This window comes from Balaenoptera acutorostrata, chromosome 1, assembly GCF_949987535.1.
Source record: "Balaenoptera acutorostrata chromosome 1, mBalAcu1.1, whole genome shotgun sequence".
NCBI classification, from domain to species: domain Eukaryota; kingdom Metazoa; phylum Chordata; class Mammalia; order Artiodactyla; family Balaenopteridae; genus Balaenoptera; species Balaenoptera acutorostrata.
In genome coordinates this window covers 117,057,177-117,080,055 of record NC_080064.1, presented here as the reverse complement: position 1 = coordinate 117,080,055, position 22,879 = coordinate 117,057,177, and the positions used below count along the sequence as shown (strand labels likewise).

The window sequence follows — 22,879 nt, the reverse complement described above, 5'->3', positions numbered from 1 at the left end:
AACCATAGCTCTGCTCAGTAAGAAATTAGTGACCTTCAGATTAAAAAAAAAAAAAAAAAAGTAGACTATTTGCTAAAATAGCAAATTTTTACAATGTGGTCTAAATTTAGATAACTGATAGGTTTTAAATATTTATCAGGAAAGACACTGATAATGATCAGGGAAACATTTCATAACTATTTGTAAAAATCCATATCTAATTTGTAGGCAAATTCCCAGAGTGGGGATTATGACTCTCAGGAATGAATACAGCTCTCTAGAGACCCAAGAATTAGGCCACTTGGTGAGTTTCACTTCCTGATATGCCAGAATGTTTATTATAGTATATATTCAGTTATCACACAGCCAGTGATAAGTCTATACAAGGAGGAACATGATCTCTCCTAGAGAATATTGTGATTTCTATGATTTTGGAAATGTGGATGGGTAAACTAACGTAGAAAAGAGGGACATAAGACTTCAAAGGCCTGTAATTGGGTCCTTTATAAAAGGCTGTTCAAAAATCTAAGCTCCATGAGGACAAGAACCATTCTTTGGTCATCTTTGTTGTCCTAGTATTAGCACAGTACTTATACTTTGTGACTATTCAACACATTGAACTATTGAAAAAATGGTTTTGTTTGGATTTGAAGCAAAATTTTACTATTCACAGGAAACAAACAAACAAAAAAACAGAATGATGAGATAAATAAGCTCTCTTCACTGGAGGAAAAATGTAAATAGTATATTCATCCATGATGAAGTCACAGGCAGGCTTTGTTTCACTTTTTTTTTTGTTGTTGGGGGGGTCATTTATTTGAAAGAAATAAAAGGTAGTAAAAATTCCAAAGTCAAAGACATTATATGAATTTTGAGGTTTCTGTCCATCTGTACTCTCCTTATTTTTTAGTCTCTCATGTTTCCTTCCTACACCCTAGATGAGTAATCCTACCCTTGCCAATGTTTCTCATTTCCCCATCCCACTCTGCAGCCCTTTACTGATTGTCCTATCTGTTAGAGTCTCCCACATGATGGTGCTGGGGTACAGTTTTTTAGGGTGTCAACAGTTAGAGCTGATTAATGGTCTGGAGGAGGAGGGAAACAGAAATATTGTAGGCTACCAGCATGAGTAAGATCTTCTGGCCAAGAAAGTGGAATTAAATTATAAGAATAATGTGGATGGGGGCTTCCCTGGTGGTGCATTGGTTGAGGATCCGCCTACCAATGCAGGGGACATGGGTTCGAGCTTTGGTCCGGGAAGATCCCACATGCCGCGGAGCAACTTAATGTGTGTGCCACAACTACTAAGACTGCGCTCTAGGGCCCGCGAGCCACAACTGCTGAAACCCACGTGCCTAGTGCTCGTGCTCTGCAACAAGAAAAGCCACCGCAATGACAAGCCCATGCACCACAACGAAGGGTGGCCCCCACTTGACACTAGAGAGAGCCTGCATGCAGTGACAAAAGCCCAACACAGCCAAAAATAAATAAATAAAATTAAAAAAAAAATCAGTCACAGGACTAGAAGGCACTGAGGAGACTATGCTAACTCCATTAAAAAAAAAAAAAAAAAGAATAACCTGGATGACTTTCAAATCAAGTGTGCAAGTATAATGAAAACTGTGATTTTATAGTGGTGGATTCCAAACTATTACTTATAATCCAGAAATGCAATCTAGAAGTCACTGAAGATTAGTCTTAGATATATTAGCTGGGTGGGCTACTGTGATCTAAGGGAGAAGTAAAATGTTGGGCATCTTCAAGAAGGGGATTAGAAGCAAAAATGAAAGTCTTATTCTACCCGATTCATACCTGTGTTGATATAGTACATGTAACAGTGCATTGTTCTGATCAATGTACCTCAAGAAAGATTTTTAAAGAGCATGAAAAAGTCCATATGAACAATTGGAAGGGAAATGATAAAATTTATAAAATCAAGGCTAGGATAATCACAGACTTCTTTACACATCCTAGAATGCTAAGCTGAAGCCTGTCTATCTCCTCCCGCTTCTCTTAAATATTTAAACTTGTTCATATGTGGAAAACAAAAAGAAGTACTAGGGAATTCCCTGGTGGTCCAGTGGTTAGGACTCAGCACTTTCACTTCTAAGGGCCCAGGTTCAATCCCTGGTTGGGGAACTAAGATCTGTGCAGCGTGATCAAAAAAAAAAAAAAAAAAAAAAGAAGTACAAATAAAACTACTATTTATTAAGGGCTTCCTATGTATCAAGTGCATGTCAAACTCTTCAAATACATTAACCCATGTAATACTTATGGCAACTCTGTGGAGTATTACTATATTCAATTTATAAATGAGTTTAAATATTATGCTTAAAATTTAGAGGGGCTACTGAAGGAATTTATGCAAGAAGTCTCCATTAGCAGACTTTTTTTAAAAGAATGTTATGTTAGCATACGGTATTTGTTTTTCTCTTTCTGACTGATGAACCTAGGGGCAGGACCCGAATAAAGACACAGACGTAGAGAATGGACTTGAGGACACAGGGAAGGGGAAGGGGAAGCTGGGACGAAGTGAGAGAGTAACATTGACATATATACACTACCAAATGTAAAATAGATAGCTAGTGGGAAGCAGCCGCATAGCACAGGGAGATCAGCTCAGTGCTTTGCAACCACCAAGGAAGGTGGGAGGGAGACGCAAGAGGGAGGGAATATGGGGATATACGTATGCATATAGCTGATTCACTTTGTTATACAGCAGAAACTAACACAGCATTGTAAAGCAATTATAGTCCAATAAAGATGTTAAAGGAAAAAAAAGAATAATAAAGCAATGTTATGACAACATTCGGAAGGAAGACTTGGACTAAGGTCAACTGAAATGAGGGGGATTAGTTAGGAGACCATTGCAGTCATCATAGAGAATGATGATGGTGGTCGGAAGTTGGGTGTTGGTAGAAAGTATGGAGAGGAGGGGACAGAGTGGAGAGAATTTCAGGAAGCACTGTCTTCAGGATGGAAAAGGGAAGGGAGATAGTTAGGATGGTTCTCAGCTTCCTGAATGGAGGTAATGGTTAAACACGGTGGGTAATCAGGAGTAGATATGGGTTTAAGGGCAAGGTTAACTCTGTTCCAGTATAGTCTCCAATTCTGAGCTCACGTGGAATAAGCTCAATTCTATCTTCATCACAACTTGGAATATGCAAAATTAAAGTGAAAAACAGAACATCTGGCCCTTCACTGATTAAATGAGCTTTATCTTTGCTCTCACACTAGGAATACCATTCCCTACTTGAAGCGACTTGAAGGGATATCCTCAGATTTATTCCAGCCTCTCTCCTGCCTTTGGCTAGAATTCATGGAAATAAGCTAAATACCTGCATGGCCTTAGAATATCTAGAAGTGCTCCCTTTTTGAGTCTTTCATGATCACAGTAGATTTTAGTGCAGGGCTTAGGGAAGTGAAGCCTAGGACCTAGGGTTCTGGGGAGGAGAAGCCACTCTAGGACCTTCATGGGACATTTGATATTGACAGTGCATTTTGACAGTGTTGAAAGGTTATCAGCCTCAGGTATCTTTTGTCTTTCACTTAGGTTACTGTTCCTCACTGGATGCTTAGAGGGTTAAATCAAGAGTGTTGGAGGAGGAACTATAGAACTGGGCTTCTTCCTGGACCTGGACTCACCTCTTCAATGGCTAGGTAATTATTTCTACAAATCTGCCTTTTGATGTGTCGGTACTTTCCTTCTCAGATCTATCTCTGCCATCAACCCCAGGGCCCTGGGGTAACACTTCCATAGTAAAAAAGAAGAGGGTGGGGGGAAGGTGATGGCTCTGAGCAAGTGACCAACAGCTGAACACTGATGACCCTTGAGGTCTTGGGCATTGCTCAGAGGATGGACATACCCTTTACTGAAGGCCTTGGTCCAGCCTACTGTCTTTCAGGATTAACTCATCACACATTTCTTTCCTTTGCCCAGCTCTTTTAAACCTAGACCTCCCTCATTGCTAAAGCCAAACTCCACTGCTGTGACTGAGTTCCTTTTTGAAGGTTTCCTCAGCTTTAGTTGGCAGCACAGGCTTGGTTTCTTTGTTCTCTTTCTAACTTTGTACCTGCTGACTCTCTTTGGCAGTGTCATTATTGTGACTGTTATTCACCTGGACCGTCACCTCTATACTCCCATGTACTTTTTCCTGAGCATGCTGTCCATCTCTGAGACCTGCTACTCTGTGGCTATCATTCCCTGTATGCTTTCTGGCCCCCTGAGTCCTCATCAGCCCATTTCTATCCAAGGCTGTGCCACTCAACTCTTCTTCTGTCTCACCTTTGGTATCAATAACTGCTTCCTGCTCACAGCCATGGGGTATGATTGCTATGTGGCCATCTGCAACCCACTACAGTATTCAGTGATCATGGCTAAAGAGTCCTGTATCCAGTTGGCATCTGGGTCCCTGGGAATTGGCCTGGGTATGGCCATTGTCCAGGTAACGTCTCTTTTTGGCCTGTCCTTCTGTGATGCCTTTGTCATCTCTCACTTCTTCTGTGACATGAGACCCCTGCTGAAGCTGACCTGCACAGACACCACTGTCAATGAGATCATCAACTTTGTTGTCAGTGTTTTTGTCCTTATTCTACCCATGGGCCTGGTCTTCATCTCCTATGTCCTCATCATCTCCACCAATCTCAAGATTGTTTCAGCTGAGTGTCAGAAGAAGGCCTTTGCCACCTGCGCCTCCCACCTCACAGTGATCATCATCCACTATGGCTGTGCCTCCATCATTTACCTGAAGCCTAAGTCCCAGAGTTCCCTGGGGCAGGACAGACTCATCTCAGTGACCAACACTGTCATCACTCCTCTGCTGAACCCCGTCGTGTACAGCCTGAGGAACAAGAAGGTCAAAGATGCTCTGTGCAGAGCCAGGGGCAAAAGCCCCTCTTCCTCTCAGTGAGGAGGTTGTTGAAGGCCTTTTCTTTCATTTTGTAAATATGTATTAATTTTAATGCTCTATCAATAATACCTTTAAGTATGGGATCAAGAAGAATAGACTAAATTGAATTGGGTGCTAAAACTGGAGGCTTCCATTTGAGCTAGTCATGGTTCTCTGTGCCCTCCTTTAGAGAGGATAGAAAATGACTTAGCATACACTTAATAATAGAGGGGAAAGATTTACCTGCCTGGATCACTCATACCTATGTTCTGCTACACACCCATGCACACATCTACATATGCCCTGAGAATATATTGGGTTATACAACTCCAGTAAAGCACAAAATCCATCAAGGTTCTAAAAAGCTAATGAACAAAGTGTTTGGAAACCACCTCAGAAAAACCTCTGTTGTTGTTAAGGGTGTGTGAGTAATTTATGCAAAATTGTAACAAATAAGTGTGGAGACACATGCATGTCCTTTTCTGTGGACGTTGAAGGTTTTCTTGTAATCTGTTTTTGCTGCTTACTAATATCTCATCACAGCCTGAGGACTCTTCAGAAGGCCAAAAACAAACAAACAAACAAACAAACCCAACACTCTCCAAGTGGATAGAACTGCCCTAACTGACCGTTCCTGGAAATGAGGAGTACAAATGTGGGAACGCAAACAATCATCAGCTACTAGCACACAGAGGTGGGTTGTCCATAGTCCCAAGATGCCTAGGTGAGAAAACTCCAATTTGGAAAGGAGAGCATGCTGAACAGTTCAATGCTTTTCATATCTCCAATTCAGGAGTGAAAGAGGATGGAGGCTGGAAGAAGCCAAGCAAAATCATAGTTCCTTTTGCAGGGTAGACCTAAATCTTTGAAATAGTGTTATAAATGTAAGCACTTTAACTACAACTTCTGAAATTATTTATTAATGAGCAGAAATCTGAAGCTTGACTTAATGAAAAAATTTTCCAGTAAGTTCCTAAGCTGTCAGAGGTTAATCTTCAGAAATTTCTTCTTAGATACTCCCAACTTAAAACCTGAGTTAAAAAACAGCAGTTCGTGTTTGAGCATCACAGAAGGTGAAGGCATCTGCCCAGGTCCTCTCTCCCTCATCCTTCCACTCCACTCTGGCCTTCTATACTGAAGAACAGGTATAACCTGAGTTTCAAACCCAGTTCTTGCAGTCTCCAGAATCCAGCTGATCCCATGGGGTGATGCTGCAGAGGCAAGATTTCACTTGTAAGAGTGTCATGAAGTTAGCTGGGTGCTGAGGATAAGACAAGCCAGTGGAAATTAACAAATCTTCTAAGTCAAGTTAACATGTCTAGCTTTGCCAAGAAACACTGGCGTGTGCTATCTGACCAGAGATAAAAGATATCTTTGCCTTTGTGACCAGATTTCTAGAAAAGATAGAGTGAGTTTATTTCTGTTAGTATAGCCAAGGATAGCCAAAAAACAGTTAAATTTTTTTTTTTTTTTGAGTTGTGTTCTGCTTAGTCTAGATAAAGCTGTTAGGTAAAGGTCTGATGACCAGTGTCAGTTTCTGATAAGGCACCAGATAGGGACTTTGGCTTGGTAACTAACTGTCCATGGCTGGGTAGACAACTTAAGGCAGGGAGACAATACTACTCTCTGAGTTTCTCTGGGCACCCAGGCTGGCGAGTACCTCTGCCATTCTCAGCATAAAGCTTCCGTCTCTGACTTCAAGGAGATGCTCTTGTTGTCCTATTTCCCATTTAATGAGAAGAGAGAAAGAGCAGAGCTCTTCTTCAAGTACTCAATTTCCCAAAATACAAGGTGTATCTTTTGTCCGAGTTTCCACTCTTGAGGTAGCCAAGGAAATTTGTCTTCCATTGGCCACTAGTAGGGAGCTACCACCTTGATTTCCAAAAACCAATGCTAATTATTGAGAGTTTGTGACATTTTGTAGCAGACAATTTGGAACAGCAATCATGGGAAAGAAATTTGCTCTATGGACTGGCCTAGACCAATCTGGTAAGATATTGGAGGTAACAGAGGAAACCCCAAGGGTGAAGCTGGGGTGAATTATTTCTATTCTAATCATTTGTATAACATCCATACTTCCTCTCTGGCACAGATAGACTTTATGTATATTAAAATAAAAAACAGCTTTATAAATGCCATATTTTGGGGGTCCACAAAATACTCAAGACCTCACTGTGTGTTCCACATTCCCTATGGAACAGATGTATGAATATCAGGAAGAAAAAAGGTGGAAATAAATGGTAGACATAAGTCTCATATGAACCTGAAATTTAGATACATGGGAGAGCACAATGAAGGGAGAGACCAGTGTGTAGAGGATGAAGGAGAAATTCACACTGGAGCTTTTTTGGGAATGTGTTCTGAGCCTTTGTGCTGGGAGGTCACCACATAGAACTGGGTTCCCACGTAATGAAGGACAAAATGGGCTCAAAGGGAGCTTAGAGACCACCTAGTCCAAACGCCCCTTGTTGCAAAGAAGAAATGGAATCTCAGAGACTGGCAAGAACTTGCCCCAGTCACATAGCTGATTAACAACAGCTCGAACTTCCAGGTCTGTTCCCTGTCCATAGCCCTTGCAAGGTGGGAGTGAGGATGAAAATGGAGGTAAAAGTGAATTGGAGGTAAAGTGAAAATGTGAAAATGTGAAAAAGTGAAAATAGAGGTAAAAGTCACTCAGAGACTCAGAAAATCCCTTAGAAGATGTATCTGAAGCTTATAAAGCCTCGACTTTCTATCCATGTTCAGTCTCTCTCAATTCTTAACTCCGGGTCACTTGGCCTCAGACCATATAAAGGAGTATTTGCTGTCTAGCCTGATGCATAACTGTGTGTAAAACACTGTGAGGCAAGATGTTGTTAATGAATGTTCTGTAAGACTGTGGTCTCAAGGCTGTAACATCTAACAGACCTCCTGTCTTTCCTTAAAGGTAGGGAAGTGTCCAAGAACAACACCAAGGAGCTTCCTGTAGGGACTTTTCCTGGCCTATGGTTGCAGGCTTCTTTACACAAAGCCAAGTACCAAGGCCGTTCCCCGAGAATCTGGTCATTTCCTGTCTCTCTGAAATGATTTTTAAAAAAGGGACAGTGTTAAGGAGGTTCATACCAGTGTTGGGACTCAGGGTGGGCTGCCCCTAAATATGCCACAATGACATATCGATTATTTTGAATTAAAGTTACTTAAGAATCAGGGATGGATGGATTGGGAGTTTGGGATTAGCAGATGCAAACTATTATATATAGAATGGATAAACAACAAGGTCCTACTGTATAGCACAGGGAACTATATTCGATATCCTGTGATAAACCATAATGGAAAAGAATATGAAAAAGGATATATCCTCCTATTTTTTCATTTTCAATATATATTTCTGTCTTCCTGAAAGTAGGAAATAAATCTCGCACATGAGAGGTATACTCCTTGCATCTGGAGGTAGAAGGACACCCTTATTGCCAGAGAGAGGGAATTCAGGGCTTAGAAGCCTATATAAACAAACCTTGTTACTTATTTTATTTACCACCTCAAGCCCAAACTCTGTTTAGATTCTTCACGAATTGAGCACCCCAAACCTAACCTTCTTTGTCCTGTCAATTCCTCTCAAATGTATCATTTCTTTGTCTAAAAAGTATAAAAGCTGCCTGCTTTGACCACTTTTTAGGTCCCATTTCTATGAGACCTCTGTGCACATGAATTAAAAAGTATTACTTTTTCTCTTGCTAATTTGTCTTGTGTAGATTTTATTATTAGTTCAGCCACAAAAACTCAAGAGAGGTCAAGGGGAAAATTTACCCCACCTCAACACCAAATACCTATATATTTTTTAAAAAAGCTTTAATAATTATTCTCTGCTTTATGGCCCCAAACATCCTTCAGAGAAAATGGGCCTTGTCAGTCTCATGGATATTTACAAATGTCCCCCCTAGTTCACTTCTTCCTTATGTTACGTTATCAATTGTTCAAAAACACAGGTAAACTAAAGGTGCTCTGATCGTCCGTTGCCTGTTGTGAACTCTTGGTCAGCACTGATAGTATGTTGCCTCTCCTCCCTGATGCTTTCCCCAGGCCCCCACGATAACTGTCTCCATAAGCAGAGGTGGGGTGTGGGTGGGATATCAAAGATTGTGTCTTTGTCTGAGATCTTATTCAGTCCTGGACTGTTTTCAGAGTGAGAGTTATGATTATTATTTGCTAGAATTTCTCTAAGGTGCTTAATTCAGGTGTTGCAAGAGGGTATACAAGATTTAAATTGGGGAGATATTAGAGGAGTGAAACAATCACAGGGAAATCTTAGACTGAGCCTCATCCCCAGAGACCTACGGCTCAAGCCTGCCCCAGGTTCTGCCAAGAACTAGAAGTTCATATGATACTAAGTTGAAGAGAGAGCATAAAAATGATCAACTTCATCAGCATCCTACCATGTCTTCTCATTCCTAGCTCAGACTTACAATGGAGAGAACATTAGAAGAGAGAACATTTCTAATCTAGAACTTCATGGTTCTTGCCTCTAGAAGCAGAAAAGAAATTAGCAAGCCTCAAATACTTAGGAACGTCATGTTACGTGGTTTCATACTTCTTTTATTCAAGTTGTACGTCTCTTTTAATACTAATAAATGAATCTATTCATTCTTTTACTTATTTAATTGATGTTTATTGAGCACTTACTATTACATGTCACTTGACCAGTTTTGATTAGTTTAATGAAGCAGTTCTGTAAAGCCTTGAGCACTTGGTACCTTGTGAGCTGTGTTTAACCATTAAGAAGCAATTGCTAATGCCAGAAAGAAATTGCTATTGCAGATGTTTCTTGAGCAGTAACATCAGTTCTTTGGGGGTTCTGGTCTGGGCTGTGGGTCCATAAGTCTGTTGCCTTTCCTGGTTCTCTTAATCTTCAAGAGAAATGTGAACTGCTGCTGGGTCGAGATAAACAACCATGTGTCCACAACAAACAGAATCTTCACCAACAATGGGATAAGAAATTGTAGCCAGAAATATTTGCTTTGGGGAGCTGGAGTGGAATCTAGATGCAACAAGAAACATAACTCATATTAGAAACTGAAAAATGAGTTTAAGGGTTTCATCCTCCCTAAGAGAAGGACCCAACATGGTCTTTCATTTTCTAGCATGATATGGCATCCAGGAGGAGAGAGAAAACACTCATGAGTTTGGGTTCCTCAGTCTGTGCTCCCTGGAGCCCTAGGGAGTCCTGAGTATTTCCCCCACAGCCCCTGTCTAATGGTTTGTCTAGCCAGTATGCCCAAGGGGAAGGGTCATAGGAAAGATGGCCACTTCCTTGGAGCTGACAAGACCAACATCCACATATGATTCAGAGGTGGAAAGGAGACAGAATGAGGGCAGGGGGTCACCAGTGCCTTATTTCTCAATCAATCAATCAGTCAGTCATCATTTATTGCATGTCTGTTGGGTGAAATGAAGATATTGGACTAGATCATATTTAAGTTGCCTTCCAATTCCACTGTTTTGTGATTCCGTTACCCTATTTGCAAAGTACTGATTTTTTGTGATTGCTCTAGAATTATAGAACCCTAAAATATTACAGCCAGAAATTACTTACAGATCACTTAGACTGATGGTTCTCAGCACTGGCTGCATATTACCATTACCTGAAAGAGATTTTAAATACTGATGCCTAGGCCTCATTCCAAACCAATTAAATCAGAATCTCAAGGGATGATATGCAGACACCAATTTTTTTTTTTTTTTTTTAGTTCCCCAAGTGATTCTAGTGGAGTCTAGTCCAAATCCTTTAGTTTACAAATAAGGGTACTAGAAGCCCAGCAACAATAAAATAACAGGTCTCAAATTAGTTAACAGAGAGCAACCATTAGAGCTTAATTCTGGCTTCTGGTCTCATGCTTTTTAAGATATTAACATGGGCAAAGTCCACCAAGCAAAAGTCTGATTTCTTCATTGCAAGACAAATATTTCAAAGGCTCACTTTTTTATATGAAGTTTGGAAAGAGTAGCCTTTTTCATTGGCTAGAGAAGCAGCCCACCTGCCTATTCTTTCCTCATCAAGCCCTCTCTCTCATCTCCTAATTCACAGGCACACAACCTATTGACTTGTTGGTTTCCTTTCCCATCCCTCCTAGGCTAGAATAGACTCTTCAAGTTCTTTATAGCCTTTGTTCCTTCAACTTTGAAACTCTCTTTCAATTTGATAAATATAAGTTTCATCCCAGGAGCAACAGATGACTTTGCTTGGCTAGTATTTAACAATCCATTTCACAAATATTACATTTAATATTTATAAAAATTCAATGTGAGCAGGTATCACTGTTGCCATTGAACAAGTAAGGAATCTAAGACAGACTGAGGGATACACTCTACCCCTGGTGCCCTCATTGCAAGTCTAATAGACTTTCCAAGGAATCACAGCAGCCCCCATTCTACAGCTGCTATCACTTTAGGCTCAAATATTCTTTCTCCTTTCCCCTGCTATGGACTCCTTCCTTTTCCTTCACCAACTTGCCTTTTTCAATTTTAATGATGAGGTGATTAGAAGTATAGCGTATCTGCTGAATTGTGCCCATGCAGTAATAGGTGCCACTGTCCCCTGTTGTGGCGTTGGTAATGGAGATGTTGTGGTTCTCATACCAGTACTTAAGGGCTTTGCCATTCTTGAAGTAAGTCACCTTGTAGACATTCAGTTTCCTCCAGCCGTGGCACCTGAGGAAGAGGTGCTCACCCTCCAACACCATCTCAGCAGAGGCCTGAAGGAGCAGCCAGTCTGAAGAGCATTTGTTATGTCATTTATTCAACAATGATAGATAAAATTAATAATAAATAAAAATAAAATTAAAAAAATAGATAAAAGAGGTCATGCAGAGAGTGTGTGTCAGAAACTTTTATCATTAACCCATTTCTTGGCTCATAAGGTCAATAAAAAGGAAACACAAAATAATGCTTACAGCCTGTCTCCTCTATTGATAAATCCTCTCTCCTCCTGAAAAGTAATTCTGGGACCACAACATCACTGACCTTTCTAATGAGCCCACCCGTAGAAGGTCTGAAACCCATTATGCCACTCAGCTCCATTGTTGCATTTGGTCACTAAGGGGGAAATAAACCTACTCTGCCTGGGGAGTCTTAGCCTAGGAGAGTGTCTGTTTTGTCCTCTCTAACCTTATAGGTGCTTCCCAGTTCTATTAGTCACAGTTAGCCTCTGACTTCTTCAGAACATGTATCACACTTTTAATTAGTTATTTGTGTAATTACTGATTGGATGTCCTTTTCCTCATTGGGCTCTATACTTCAGAGGTCTGAGGCATGTCTGTTCCTTACATCGTATTTCCAGTGCCTAACACAATACTTAGGAGTTGGTAGTTTCTCAACCAACGTTTGTCAATGAGTCAGTAAAATTTGAGTCAGGTTGCATGGCTAATGTCATTTTAAGAACTGAAAAGTATTCACCAAAGGAGACTCTTCAGTGGAAATGTGGCTAGGTTGCACAAGCATATTTTATTTAGGAGCAATCCTTGAGAACTTTTCTAGAATCTACTCCAAAGAAATAAAGAAGATATTTTACACTGCTTTAGTTTCTATTTGGAATTTGTATACAGCTGTTGAAACATCTCTTTTTACTAGAGAAAAATACAAAGTATGTTTATGCTTTAAAATATTTTTTTATTTAAAAATATAAAGCAAAATATAACAATGAGCTAGCCATGCAAATAAAATCATTGCTTTGTTCATTCAACATTTACGAACTAATCCACATGTGCCTGAACATGCTGCACTAATTGTTGACAGTAGGAGAGTGATAAAGATGAAGCAAACATAAGATTTGTTCTGAAGTAAAAGCAGAGGACATGAGGAATGTACAGAGAGATCTTTCAAAATGAAGATTGCAACTTAATATTCAGGTTGTGATACATGGAAATTGCAGAGCAAATCTTTAAATCAATCTTTTGATCCTATTTAATATATACAGCTCTTTGCAATGTTCACATATCCAACATGCCATTTGACCATAAAACATGCATCTGCACCTATGTAGAAAAGATAGTCAGAAGTGAAATAGAGTAGAGGAGTAACACTGGGAGATTGCCAGAATCTTGAAAGAAGGCAGAATTGCAGACAGAAGGAGTAGAGGTAGAAGAAGAGAGATGGACAGGTCTGGTGAGAGACCCTGAGTCCCACCTTGGTGCCCTAAGCCTTGGAATAACTTGCTTTCTCCCCATCTTCAGATGGGCCATTCCTCACATGAGAGAACTGATATTTCCATAACCCTGGAACTTACCACTGATGACATCTAGGTACACAGGTTCACTCATGATAACTCCTTTGTTTTGGCATCTATATTCCCCATTGTCCTGGATGCTTGCATTCACGATGTCCCAACGTGAAGTTTTTACTTCCAAAGGGTTTTTGTTGTGGGTCCACAAAGTGGAGTCATCTTCAAGGGAATTGTTCCCTCTACATGTAAGAGTCACATTCTCTCCCCTAAATACTCTGTTCCATGGGGGATTCAAGGATACCTTAGATTTCCAGATGGCTTTGAGAAGAGCAGATTGTGGAAAGAGATATAGAAGGGGAAAAATATCATTGAAAACTGTACAGCCTCCAAAGTACAGACATACCAATAGTCAGACAATCAATGACCAGTCTACCCTTACTTATACCATTGGTAATAAGAAACTGCCCTGATTCCTAGGATTAAAGGAAGGAGAAAAGGGTGTTGTGGCCCCACAAAGCTCCCAACCTAAGGAGAAACATAAGACACAAATGCAGGATATTCAAAAACAAACAAGCAAATTTACTATGTGATGTAGGATAGCTCCCTCTAATTCTCTAGATTTCAGTTCCAATATCTGTAAATGAAACTTCAGTCTCTTCAGGCAGAGATTATGTCTGTGATGTTCAACCATAACTCAGCACAGTGACTATTACATAGTAAGTGTTCATTAAATATTTATTGAGTTGATGAATGAGTGAATAATGGATGAATTAATGTATTGGACTAGATGAAATACATGATCTCTCCCAGCTTTAAATTTTTATGACTATTTAATTGTGAGTGAATATGGAATTAAAAATATATGTCAATTCTGGATGGTAGTGAGAAGCACCAAGAGGATCAGTCTTAAAAGGCTTTCAGGGACAAAGAGATGTGGTACAAATTTGAACAGAAACTTCAGAAGCAGCCAGGGGGTGATGAGGAAGAGATGATGCTGCTGAAAGACTTGGATTCAAGGGACTTATGTTACAATCCAGTCCTTTGTTAGCTGTGTAACCTCCAGCAAATCACTTAATCTGAGTTTCAGCATCCTCAATTATAAAATGGCAATAATAATAATAGCGATGATGGTGTAAGAAATGGACGAGGACTACAGGCTCTTTGGTGGGGTTAATGGTGGATGCTGGGAGGGCTCATGCCAAGGATTGCATCCCAGAACTTCTGCTGCCAGTGTCCTTGTCCCTGTGGTGAGACACAGCCACCATCCACCCCCCCTCCCCAGCCCCCTGCAGGAGACCCTCCAACACAAGCAGAGCAGAAGCAAGAAGAACTACAATCCTGCAGCCTGTGGAACAAAAACCACATTCACAGAAAGATAGACAAAATGAAAATGCAGAGGACTATTTACCAGATGAAGGAACAAGATAAAACCCCAGAAAAACAACTAAATGAAGTGGAGATAGGCAACCTTCCAGAAAAAGAATTCAGAGTAATGAGAGTGAAAATGATCCAGGACCTCAGAAAAAGAATGGAGGCAAAGATCAAGAAGATACAGGAAATGTTTAACAAAGACCTAGAAGAATGAAAGAACAAACACCTAGAAGAATTAAAGAACAACCAAACAGAGATCAACAATATAATAACTGAAATGAAAAATACACCAGAAGGAATCAATAGCAGAATAACTGAAGCAGAAGAACGGATAAGTGACCTGAAGACAGGATGGTGGAATTCACTGCTGTGGAATAGAATAAAGAAAAACGAATGAAAAGAAATGAAGACAGCCGAAGAGACTTCTGGGACAACATTAAATGCACCAACATCCTCATTATAAGGGTCCCAGAAGGAGAAAAGAGAGAAAAAGGACCCGAGAAAATACTTGAAGAGATTATAGTTGAAAACTTCCTTAACATGGGAAAGGAAATAGCCACCCAAGTCAAGGAAGCGCAGAGAGTCCCAGGCAGGATAAACCCAAGGAGAAACACACCAAGACATATAGTAATCAAATTGACAAAAATTAAAGAAAAAGTAAAATTATTAAAAGCAACAAGGGAAAAACGGCAAATAACATACAAGGGAACTCCCATAAGGTTAACAGCTGATTTCTCAGCAGAAGCTCTACAAGCCAGAAGCGAGTGGCATGATATATTTAAAGTGTTGAAAAGGAAGAATCTATAACCAAGATTACTCTACCCAGCAAGGATCTCATTCAGATCCGATGGAGAAATCAAAAGCTTTACAGACAAGGAAAAGCTAAGAGAATTCAGCACCACCAAACCAGCTTTACAAAAAATGCTAAGGGAACTTCTCTAAGTGGGAAACACAAGAAAAGAAAAGGACCTACAAAAACAAACACAAAACAATTAAGAAAATGGTAATAGGAACATACATATCAATAATTACCTTAAATGTGAATGGATTAAATGCTCCAACCAAAAGACACAGGCTTGCTGAATGGATACAAAAACAAGACCCATATATATGCTGCCTACAAGAGACCCACTTCAGACCTAGGGACACATACAGACTGCAAGTGAGGAGATGGAAAAAGATACTCCAAGCAAATGGAAGTCATAAGAAAGCTGGAGTAGCAATACTCATATCAGATAAAATAGACTTTAAAATAAAGAATATTACAAGAGACAAGGAAGGACACTACATAATGATCAAGGGATCAATCAAGAAGAAGATATTACAATTATATATTCAAACAATATAGGAGCACCTCAATAAATAAGGCAGATGCTAACAGCTATAAAAGAGGAAATCAACAGTAACACAAAAATAGTGGAGAACCTTAACACCTCACACCAATGAACAGATTATCTGAACAGAAAATTAATAAGGAAACACAAGCTTAAAATGACACAATAGGCCAGATAGATTTAATTGACATTTATAGGACACTCCATCCTAAAAGAGCAGATTACACTTTCTTCTCAAGTGTGCATGGCACATTCTCCAGGATAGATCACCTCTTGGGTCACAAATCAAACCTTGGTAAACTAAAGAAAATGGAAATCATATCAAGCATCTTTTCCAACCACAGTGCTATGATATTAGAAATGAATTACAGGGGAAAAAACGTAAAAAACACAAACACATGGAGGCTAAACACTACGTTACTAAATAACCAAGAGATCACTGAAGAAATCAAAGAGGAAATCAAAAAATACCTAGAGAGATATGACAATGAAAACATGACGATCCAAAACCTATGGGATGCAGCAAAAGCAGTCCTAAGAGGGAAGTTTATAGCAATACAATCCTACCTCAAGAAACAAGAAAAATCTCAAATAAACAATTTAACCTTACACTTAAAGGATCTAAGGAAAGAAAAAACAAAACCCCCAAGTTAGCTGAAGGAAAGAAATTATAAAGACCAGAGCAGAAATAAATGGATTGGAAAGAAAACAATAGCAAAGATCAGTAAAACTAAAAGCGGGTTCTTTGAGAAGACAAACAAAATTGATAAACCTTTAGCCAGACTCATCAAGTAAAAGAGGGAGAGGACTCAAGTCAATAAAATTAGAAATGAAAAGGAGAAGTTACAACGGACACTGCAGAAATACAAAGCATCATAAGATACTATTACAAGCAACTCTATGCCAAAAAAATGGACAACCTAGAAGAAATGGACAAATTCTTAAAAAGGTTTAACCTTCCAAGATTGAACCAGGAAGAAATAGAAAATATGAACAGGCCAATCACAAGTAATGAAATTGAAACTGATTTAAAATCTTCCAACAAACAAAAGTCCAGGACCAGATGGCTTCACAGCTGAATCTATCAAACATTTAGAGAAGAGCTAACACCCATCCTCCTCAAACTCTTCCAAAAAATTGCAGAGGAAGGAACACTCCCAAACTCATTTTACAAGGCCACCATCATCCTGATACCAAAACCAGACAAAGATACTACAAAAAAAGAAAATTACAGACCAATATCACTGATGAATGTAGATGCAAAAATCCTCAACAAAATACTAGCAAACAGAATCCAACAACACTTTAAAAAGATCATACACCATGATCAAGTGGGACTTATCCCAGGGATGCAAGGGTTCTTCAATATATGCAAATCAATCAGTGTGATACACCATATTAACAAATTGAAGAATGAAAAACATACGATCATCTCAATAGATGCAGAAAAGGCTTTTGACATAATTCAACACCGATTTATGATAAAAATTCTCCAGAAAGTGGGCACGGGGTAACCAACCTCAACATAATAAAGGCCATATACAACAAACCCACAGCAAACATCATTCTCAATGGTGAAAAAAGTGACAGCATTTCCTCTAAGATCAGGAACGAGACAAGGATATCCACTCTCGCCACTCTTATTCAACATAGTTTTGGAAGTCCTAGTCATGGCAATCAGAGAAGAAAAAGAAGTAAAAGGAATACAAATTGGAAAAGAAGTAAAACTGTCATTGTTTGCAGATAACATGATACTATACATAGAGAATCCTAAAGATGCCACCAGAAAACTACTAGAGCTAAACAATGAATTTGGTAAAGTTGCAGGATACAAAATTAATAAGCAGAAATCTCTTGCAGTCCTATACACTAAAAATGAAAGATCAGAAAGAGAAATTAAGGAAACAATCCCATTCACCATTGCAACAAAAAGAATAAAATACCTAGGAATAAACCTTCCTAAGGAGACAAAAGACCTGTATGCAGAAAACTATAAAACACTGATGAAAGAAATCATAGATGATACAAACAGATGGAGAGATATACCATGTTCTTTGTTTGGAAGAATCAATATTGTGAAAATGACTATACTACCCAAAGCAATCTACAGATCCAGTGCAATCCCTATCAAATTACCAATGGCATTTTTTACGGAACTAAAACAAAAAAATCTTAAAATTTGTATGGAGACACAAAAGACCCTCAATAGCCAAAACAATCTTGAGAAATAAAAACAGAGCTGGAGGAATCAGGCTCCCTGACTTCAGACTATACTACAAAGCTACAGTAATTGAGACAATATGGTACTGGCACAAAACAGAAATATAGATCAATGGAACAGGATAGAAAGCCCAGAGATAAACCCACACACCTATGGTTAACTAATCTATGACAAAGGAGACAAGACAATGGCGAAAAGACAGTCTCTTCAATAAGTGTTGCTGGGAGAACTGGACAGCTACATGTAAAAGAATGAAATTAGAACACTCCCTAACACCATACACAAAAATAAATTCAAAATGGATTAAAGACCTACATGTAAGACTGGACACTATAAAACTCTTAGAGGAAAACATAGGAAGAACACTCTTTGACATAAATCATAGCAAGATCTTTTTTGATCCACATCCTAGAGTAATGGAAATAAAAACAAAAATGAATAAATGGGACCTAATGAAACTTAAAAGCTTTTGCACAGCAAAGGAAACTATAAACAAGACAAAAAGACAACCCTCAGAATGGGAGAAAATATTTGCAAATGAATCAACGGACAAAGGATTAATCTCCAAAATATATAAACAGCTCATGCAACTCAATATTAAAAAAAAACAAAAACAAAAAAAACAAACAACCCAATCAAAAAATGGGCAGAAGACCTAAATAGACATTTCTCCAAAGAAGACATACAGATGGCCAAGAAGCACATGAAAAGATGTTCAACATCACTAATTATTAGAGAAATGCAAATCAAAAGTACAATGAGGTATCAACTCACACCAGTTAGAATGAGCATCATCAGAAAATCTACAAACAACAAATGCTGGAGAGGGTGTGGAGAAAAGGGAACCCTCTTTCATTGTCAGTGGGAATGTAGATTGATACAGCCACTATGGGGAACAGTATGGAGGTTCCCTAATAAACTAAAAATAGAATTACCATATGACCCAGCAATCCCACTACTGGGCATATACCCAGAGAAAACCATAATTCAAAAAGACACATGCACCCCCAATGTTCATTGCAGTACTATTTACAATAGCCAGGTCATGGAAGCAACCTAAATGCCCACTGACAGACGAATGGATAATGAAGATGTGGTACATATATACATTGGAATATTACTCAGCCATAAAAAGGAGCGAAGTTGGGCCATTTGTAGAGATGTGGATGGACCTAGAGACTGTCATACAGAGTGAGTAAGTCAGAAAGAGAAAAACAAATATCGTATATGAACGCATATATGTGGAATCTAGAAAAATGGTACAGATGAACTGGTTTGCAAGGCAGAAATAGAGACACAGATGTAGAGAACAAATGTATGGACACAAAGCGGGGAAAGCGGTGGGGGGGGGGTTGTAGGATGAATTGAGAGATTAGGGTTGACATATATACACTAATATGTATAAAATAGATAACTAATAAGAAACTGCTGTATTAAAAATAAATTAAAAAAAGGATTGAACGAGTTTACATGATAGTGGCTGGAGGAGTGGCTGAGACACTTAGATGCTCAACAGACATGATTGTTGGCATTAAAGAGGAAAGGGTGACTTGAGAGAATGAAGTGGCATGTGGGAAACTTTTGAATGGGGGAAAAAAGGAAGATTATGCAAGGTGGAAGTGGGTTGGACAGGAAAGAGCAGATTAATAATCATTAGAAAATAGATGATGGGATGAAGGGAAAGAGTGAAGGGAGGGCAAGTCCCAGACACATTGAAATGCTGAGGGAACAAGGACAGAGGACTCACCTGCTGATATGCCATCTGGAGCTGCAAAAAGTCCAGAGAGGATACGTTAGTGTCTTTCCCAGCCTTCTGGACACCTAAAGACTGGGATCTGGAAATGGTGATGAGGTCTACATCCACGAAGTTTTAAGGACCAACCATCTTTCCAGGAATCTGACTCAGGGAAAGAAGGAGCTTCTGTCTTTCTTCCCTTGCCCTCTGGAAGATGCCAGCATGATAGTAAGGACCAGACTTTCAGTCCAGCTTCCCCCTTAGATGGTGTTCAGCCCCACTTCCTCTGCTATCCAGCTTGCCTTCCTTACAGAATCCCTGGGAAATTCCCCACGGTTTGCACATAGCCTAGAAAATCCCTGGGAAATTCCCCACGGTTTGCACATAGCCTAGAAAAAGTCAACTTTCCCACTCCAGCTGCTCCCTCAATCCATTTTGGCCCCTTCAGTGGCAGGTAACTGATCTCTACTTACAGAAGAGCAACAGAGCTATCCACAGCATGGCAGGGGTTCCCATGGCAGTAGGCATTTCCTCTGTGGCTGCCAGCTGCCAACTGGCCTGGAGAGACCTAGAGCCTTAGAGTAAGCTTGAAACTAAAAAGGAGAAGGAAATGTTCTCTGTTTCATATCTCATTAACTCATCAGCTGCACCTAGGTTTGCTTCCTTCTCTGGAGATAATATTCAGGGTGGTGCCTAATAGGGCAATTTTGTATTTACCCACATACTGCACTCTCCATCCCACCTCTGTGTACACATCTGGAATCTAGTGGTAAAGAGGCATAGAGCTAGGCACACAGGCACAGAGCTTTCTTAAACTGTCTGTCAATGTACAGCTATGTCATTTCAAACTTAGAAAAGGGTGCCAGGGAGAGCAGAATAAAACAACAACAGTTAATTATTCAGCACCTAATATATGCCAGGCACTATGATAAATACATCTGGTATTTCATTCATTTCTCACAATAACCCTATGAAGGAGGTACCATTGTTATCGACATTTTATAGATAAGAAAATTGGAGCTTAGAGAGGTGAAGTAGCTTGTCTTAGGGTATTCCCTAGTAAATGGCTAATTTGGGGCTCAAAATATTTAAAAAATCTAACCCCAGAGTAAAACTCTTAATCATGATGATATATTGTTTATGCATGTCTACAAGTATGGCCAGCAATTGCTGAAATTCTGCTGTGGTTCTGCAGAGCTACCAACCCCCTTGTTACCTAATTTCCTGCTGAAACATTAGTTCACAAAGCCACAAATTTTCATTTGCTTCCCTGATGATACACTATCCAACCAGCCAAATTAGAGATATTTTCAGAGACTCCTTCTCTCCCATGGAGTCCTGATGGGGCTCACAACACAGGAAGGCGGACGTTAAGCCTTAACTTACAGGGATCTCGGTCATATAATTTATTTTCTTTTCTTTCCCAGCATTTTTCCATTTTTATCTTTCTAATCTCCAGCACGATCACCCTTTCTCCTATAAATCCGCATCTGTTCTCCTCCCTCCAGGGCCCCTTTGCCTAATTCTTCTGTTTTTTAAATCTAGGTCAGAGTTGGTCACCTTCTTCCAGGATTTGGTATTGATAGTGATACTGGAGATAATAACCCCATAAATATCTACAATGGTTTGCCCTTTACAAAGCTTTTTCATATGCAGTATTATTATTTGGCCCTTGCCAAAACTCTGAAGTAGGCAGAGGCAGTACAAAGTAAGCAAGGCCCCAGTCTATCATGCCATGCTTTTCCTCACAGACTCTTGAATTAAGTCTAATGAATTAAACATAAAGTCACTGCACGTAAAGATCTAACCAAAGCTTCCAACTTCTATGAAATTAGAGAATATGGGGTTACAGATTCATAAATTGAAAGTTTCATATAAGAAAGATTGTGACTGGTCCCAGGTCATGCAATGTTTTAGTGACAGATCTTTAAAGAAAGCAGCAATTTATTTTGGAAAGCATAAGTATTTAAAGATCTGAATTCAAATACTCCTAGTATTTATGTGATTAAGGTTTACCTGTAAAATAAGGATAATAACGGTATCCAGGTCATGTCTTTATTATGAGGTTTAATAAGATAATAAATGTGTAAAGTGCATTACACAGCATCTGGTATGTAAAAGCTGCTCAGTAAATCTACCTTTGCCCTCCTTTATTACCATTATTTATTAAAGACTCAGGAGAAACATGCATTTCAACAGGGTTAAGGCAATCAGCAAATACACAGGATGCTTGATTTGATAACCAGTATCTTAACGCCAGTATAATTCATGTAAGCAATCTCACTCCTCTCCATAGTCACGAAGAAGGGAGCATGATAAGAAAAAGTTGTTTGCTGGTGGGGGGGGGGGGTGGGGCGGGGCGGAGAAAGAAATGGGGAATATGCAATTTTTGAGGCACTGTCAGAGGGCAATACGTATTTGAATATACCAAGATCCTGGAAGAGACAAAGACAGAAGCTATTTCACCACTTTGTTGAGTTTGTCCAGGGGAGTTATCAGATATTCTTTTTCCCTAGGACAGCGATTCTACAATAAAATCGTCCTTCATAGACGATCACTTTACTGTGACTCAAATAATCTATTTTAAAGCTTCCTCCTTCAGTTATTCCCTGCTTGAATGGGAGGTAGACTGAAATTCAACAGGACGTAATATTTCCTAGTTTGGAGAGTATAAGCTTTGGAGTTGAGACATTACTTTCATTTCCTCCACCATCCTAAAGCCTTTTTTGCTTCAGTGTCCAGCAGTGAAATGAAGGTAGTATTTTGGTAGCAGTAATGGCAAAGATCAGCAGATTCAACAAAAGTAGTTCATTAAAGCTCAGAAAACAAAACAAACCATGCATCCATCAACCCCTACAACAACAACAACAAAATCAACAATATCAACCTCAGAAAGAATAAACTATACCCTAATTCCCATAGTATACAAGCCCAGGTACCCAAAGGAACAAAATGAGAATTCAGAAGGGACAACACTTAAGATTAAACCATAGTTCCACTCCACTCTGCCATAACTGGTTGATGCACCAGTTGAATTCCACACATCCTTTATCTTATAAAAAAAAAAAAAAAAAAAAAAGTTCTCCAAATTTTTTATCCACTGTCTGGGTGGAATGTGCTGTTGATTCTTGTATCCTACCTGTCAATGTCAGGATC

The 22,879-nt window shown here is 39.4% G+C and overlaps 2 protein-coding genes across 2 annotated transcripts; one reads left to right on the top strand and one right to left on the bottom strand.

Moving 5' to 3' along the window:
* Window positions 1–1,010: 1,010 nt before the first annotated feature.
* On the top strand, window positions 1,011–4,889 carry LOC102998119 (olfactory receptor 10J3-like). The gene is made up of 2 exons (XM_057555832.1): window positions 1,011–1,108; window positions 3,920–4,889. Exons 1-2 carry the CDS (start codon window positions 1,011–1,013, stop codon window positions 4,887–4,889), a joined length of 1,068 nt encoding a protein of 355 aa, XP_057411815.1.
* A 4,643-nt stretch (window positions 4,890–9,532) lies between these two features.
* FCER1A (Fc epsilon receptor Ia) lies at window positions 9,533–20,276 on the bottom strand. The gene is made up of 5 exons (XM_007171802.2): window positions 20,197–20,276; window positions 19,736–19,756; window positions 13,126–13,380; window positions 11,356–11,613; window positions 9,533–9,882 (listed from the first exon to the last, which is right to left on the bottom strand). Exons 1-5 carry the CDS (start codon window positions 20,249–20,251, stop codon window positions 9,683–9,685), a joined length of 789 nt encoding a protein of 262 aa, XP_007171864.2. The 5' UTR covers window positions 20,252–20,276; the 3' UTR covers window positions 9,533–9,682.
* Window positions 20,277–22,879: the final 2,603 nt, after the last annotated feature.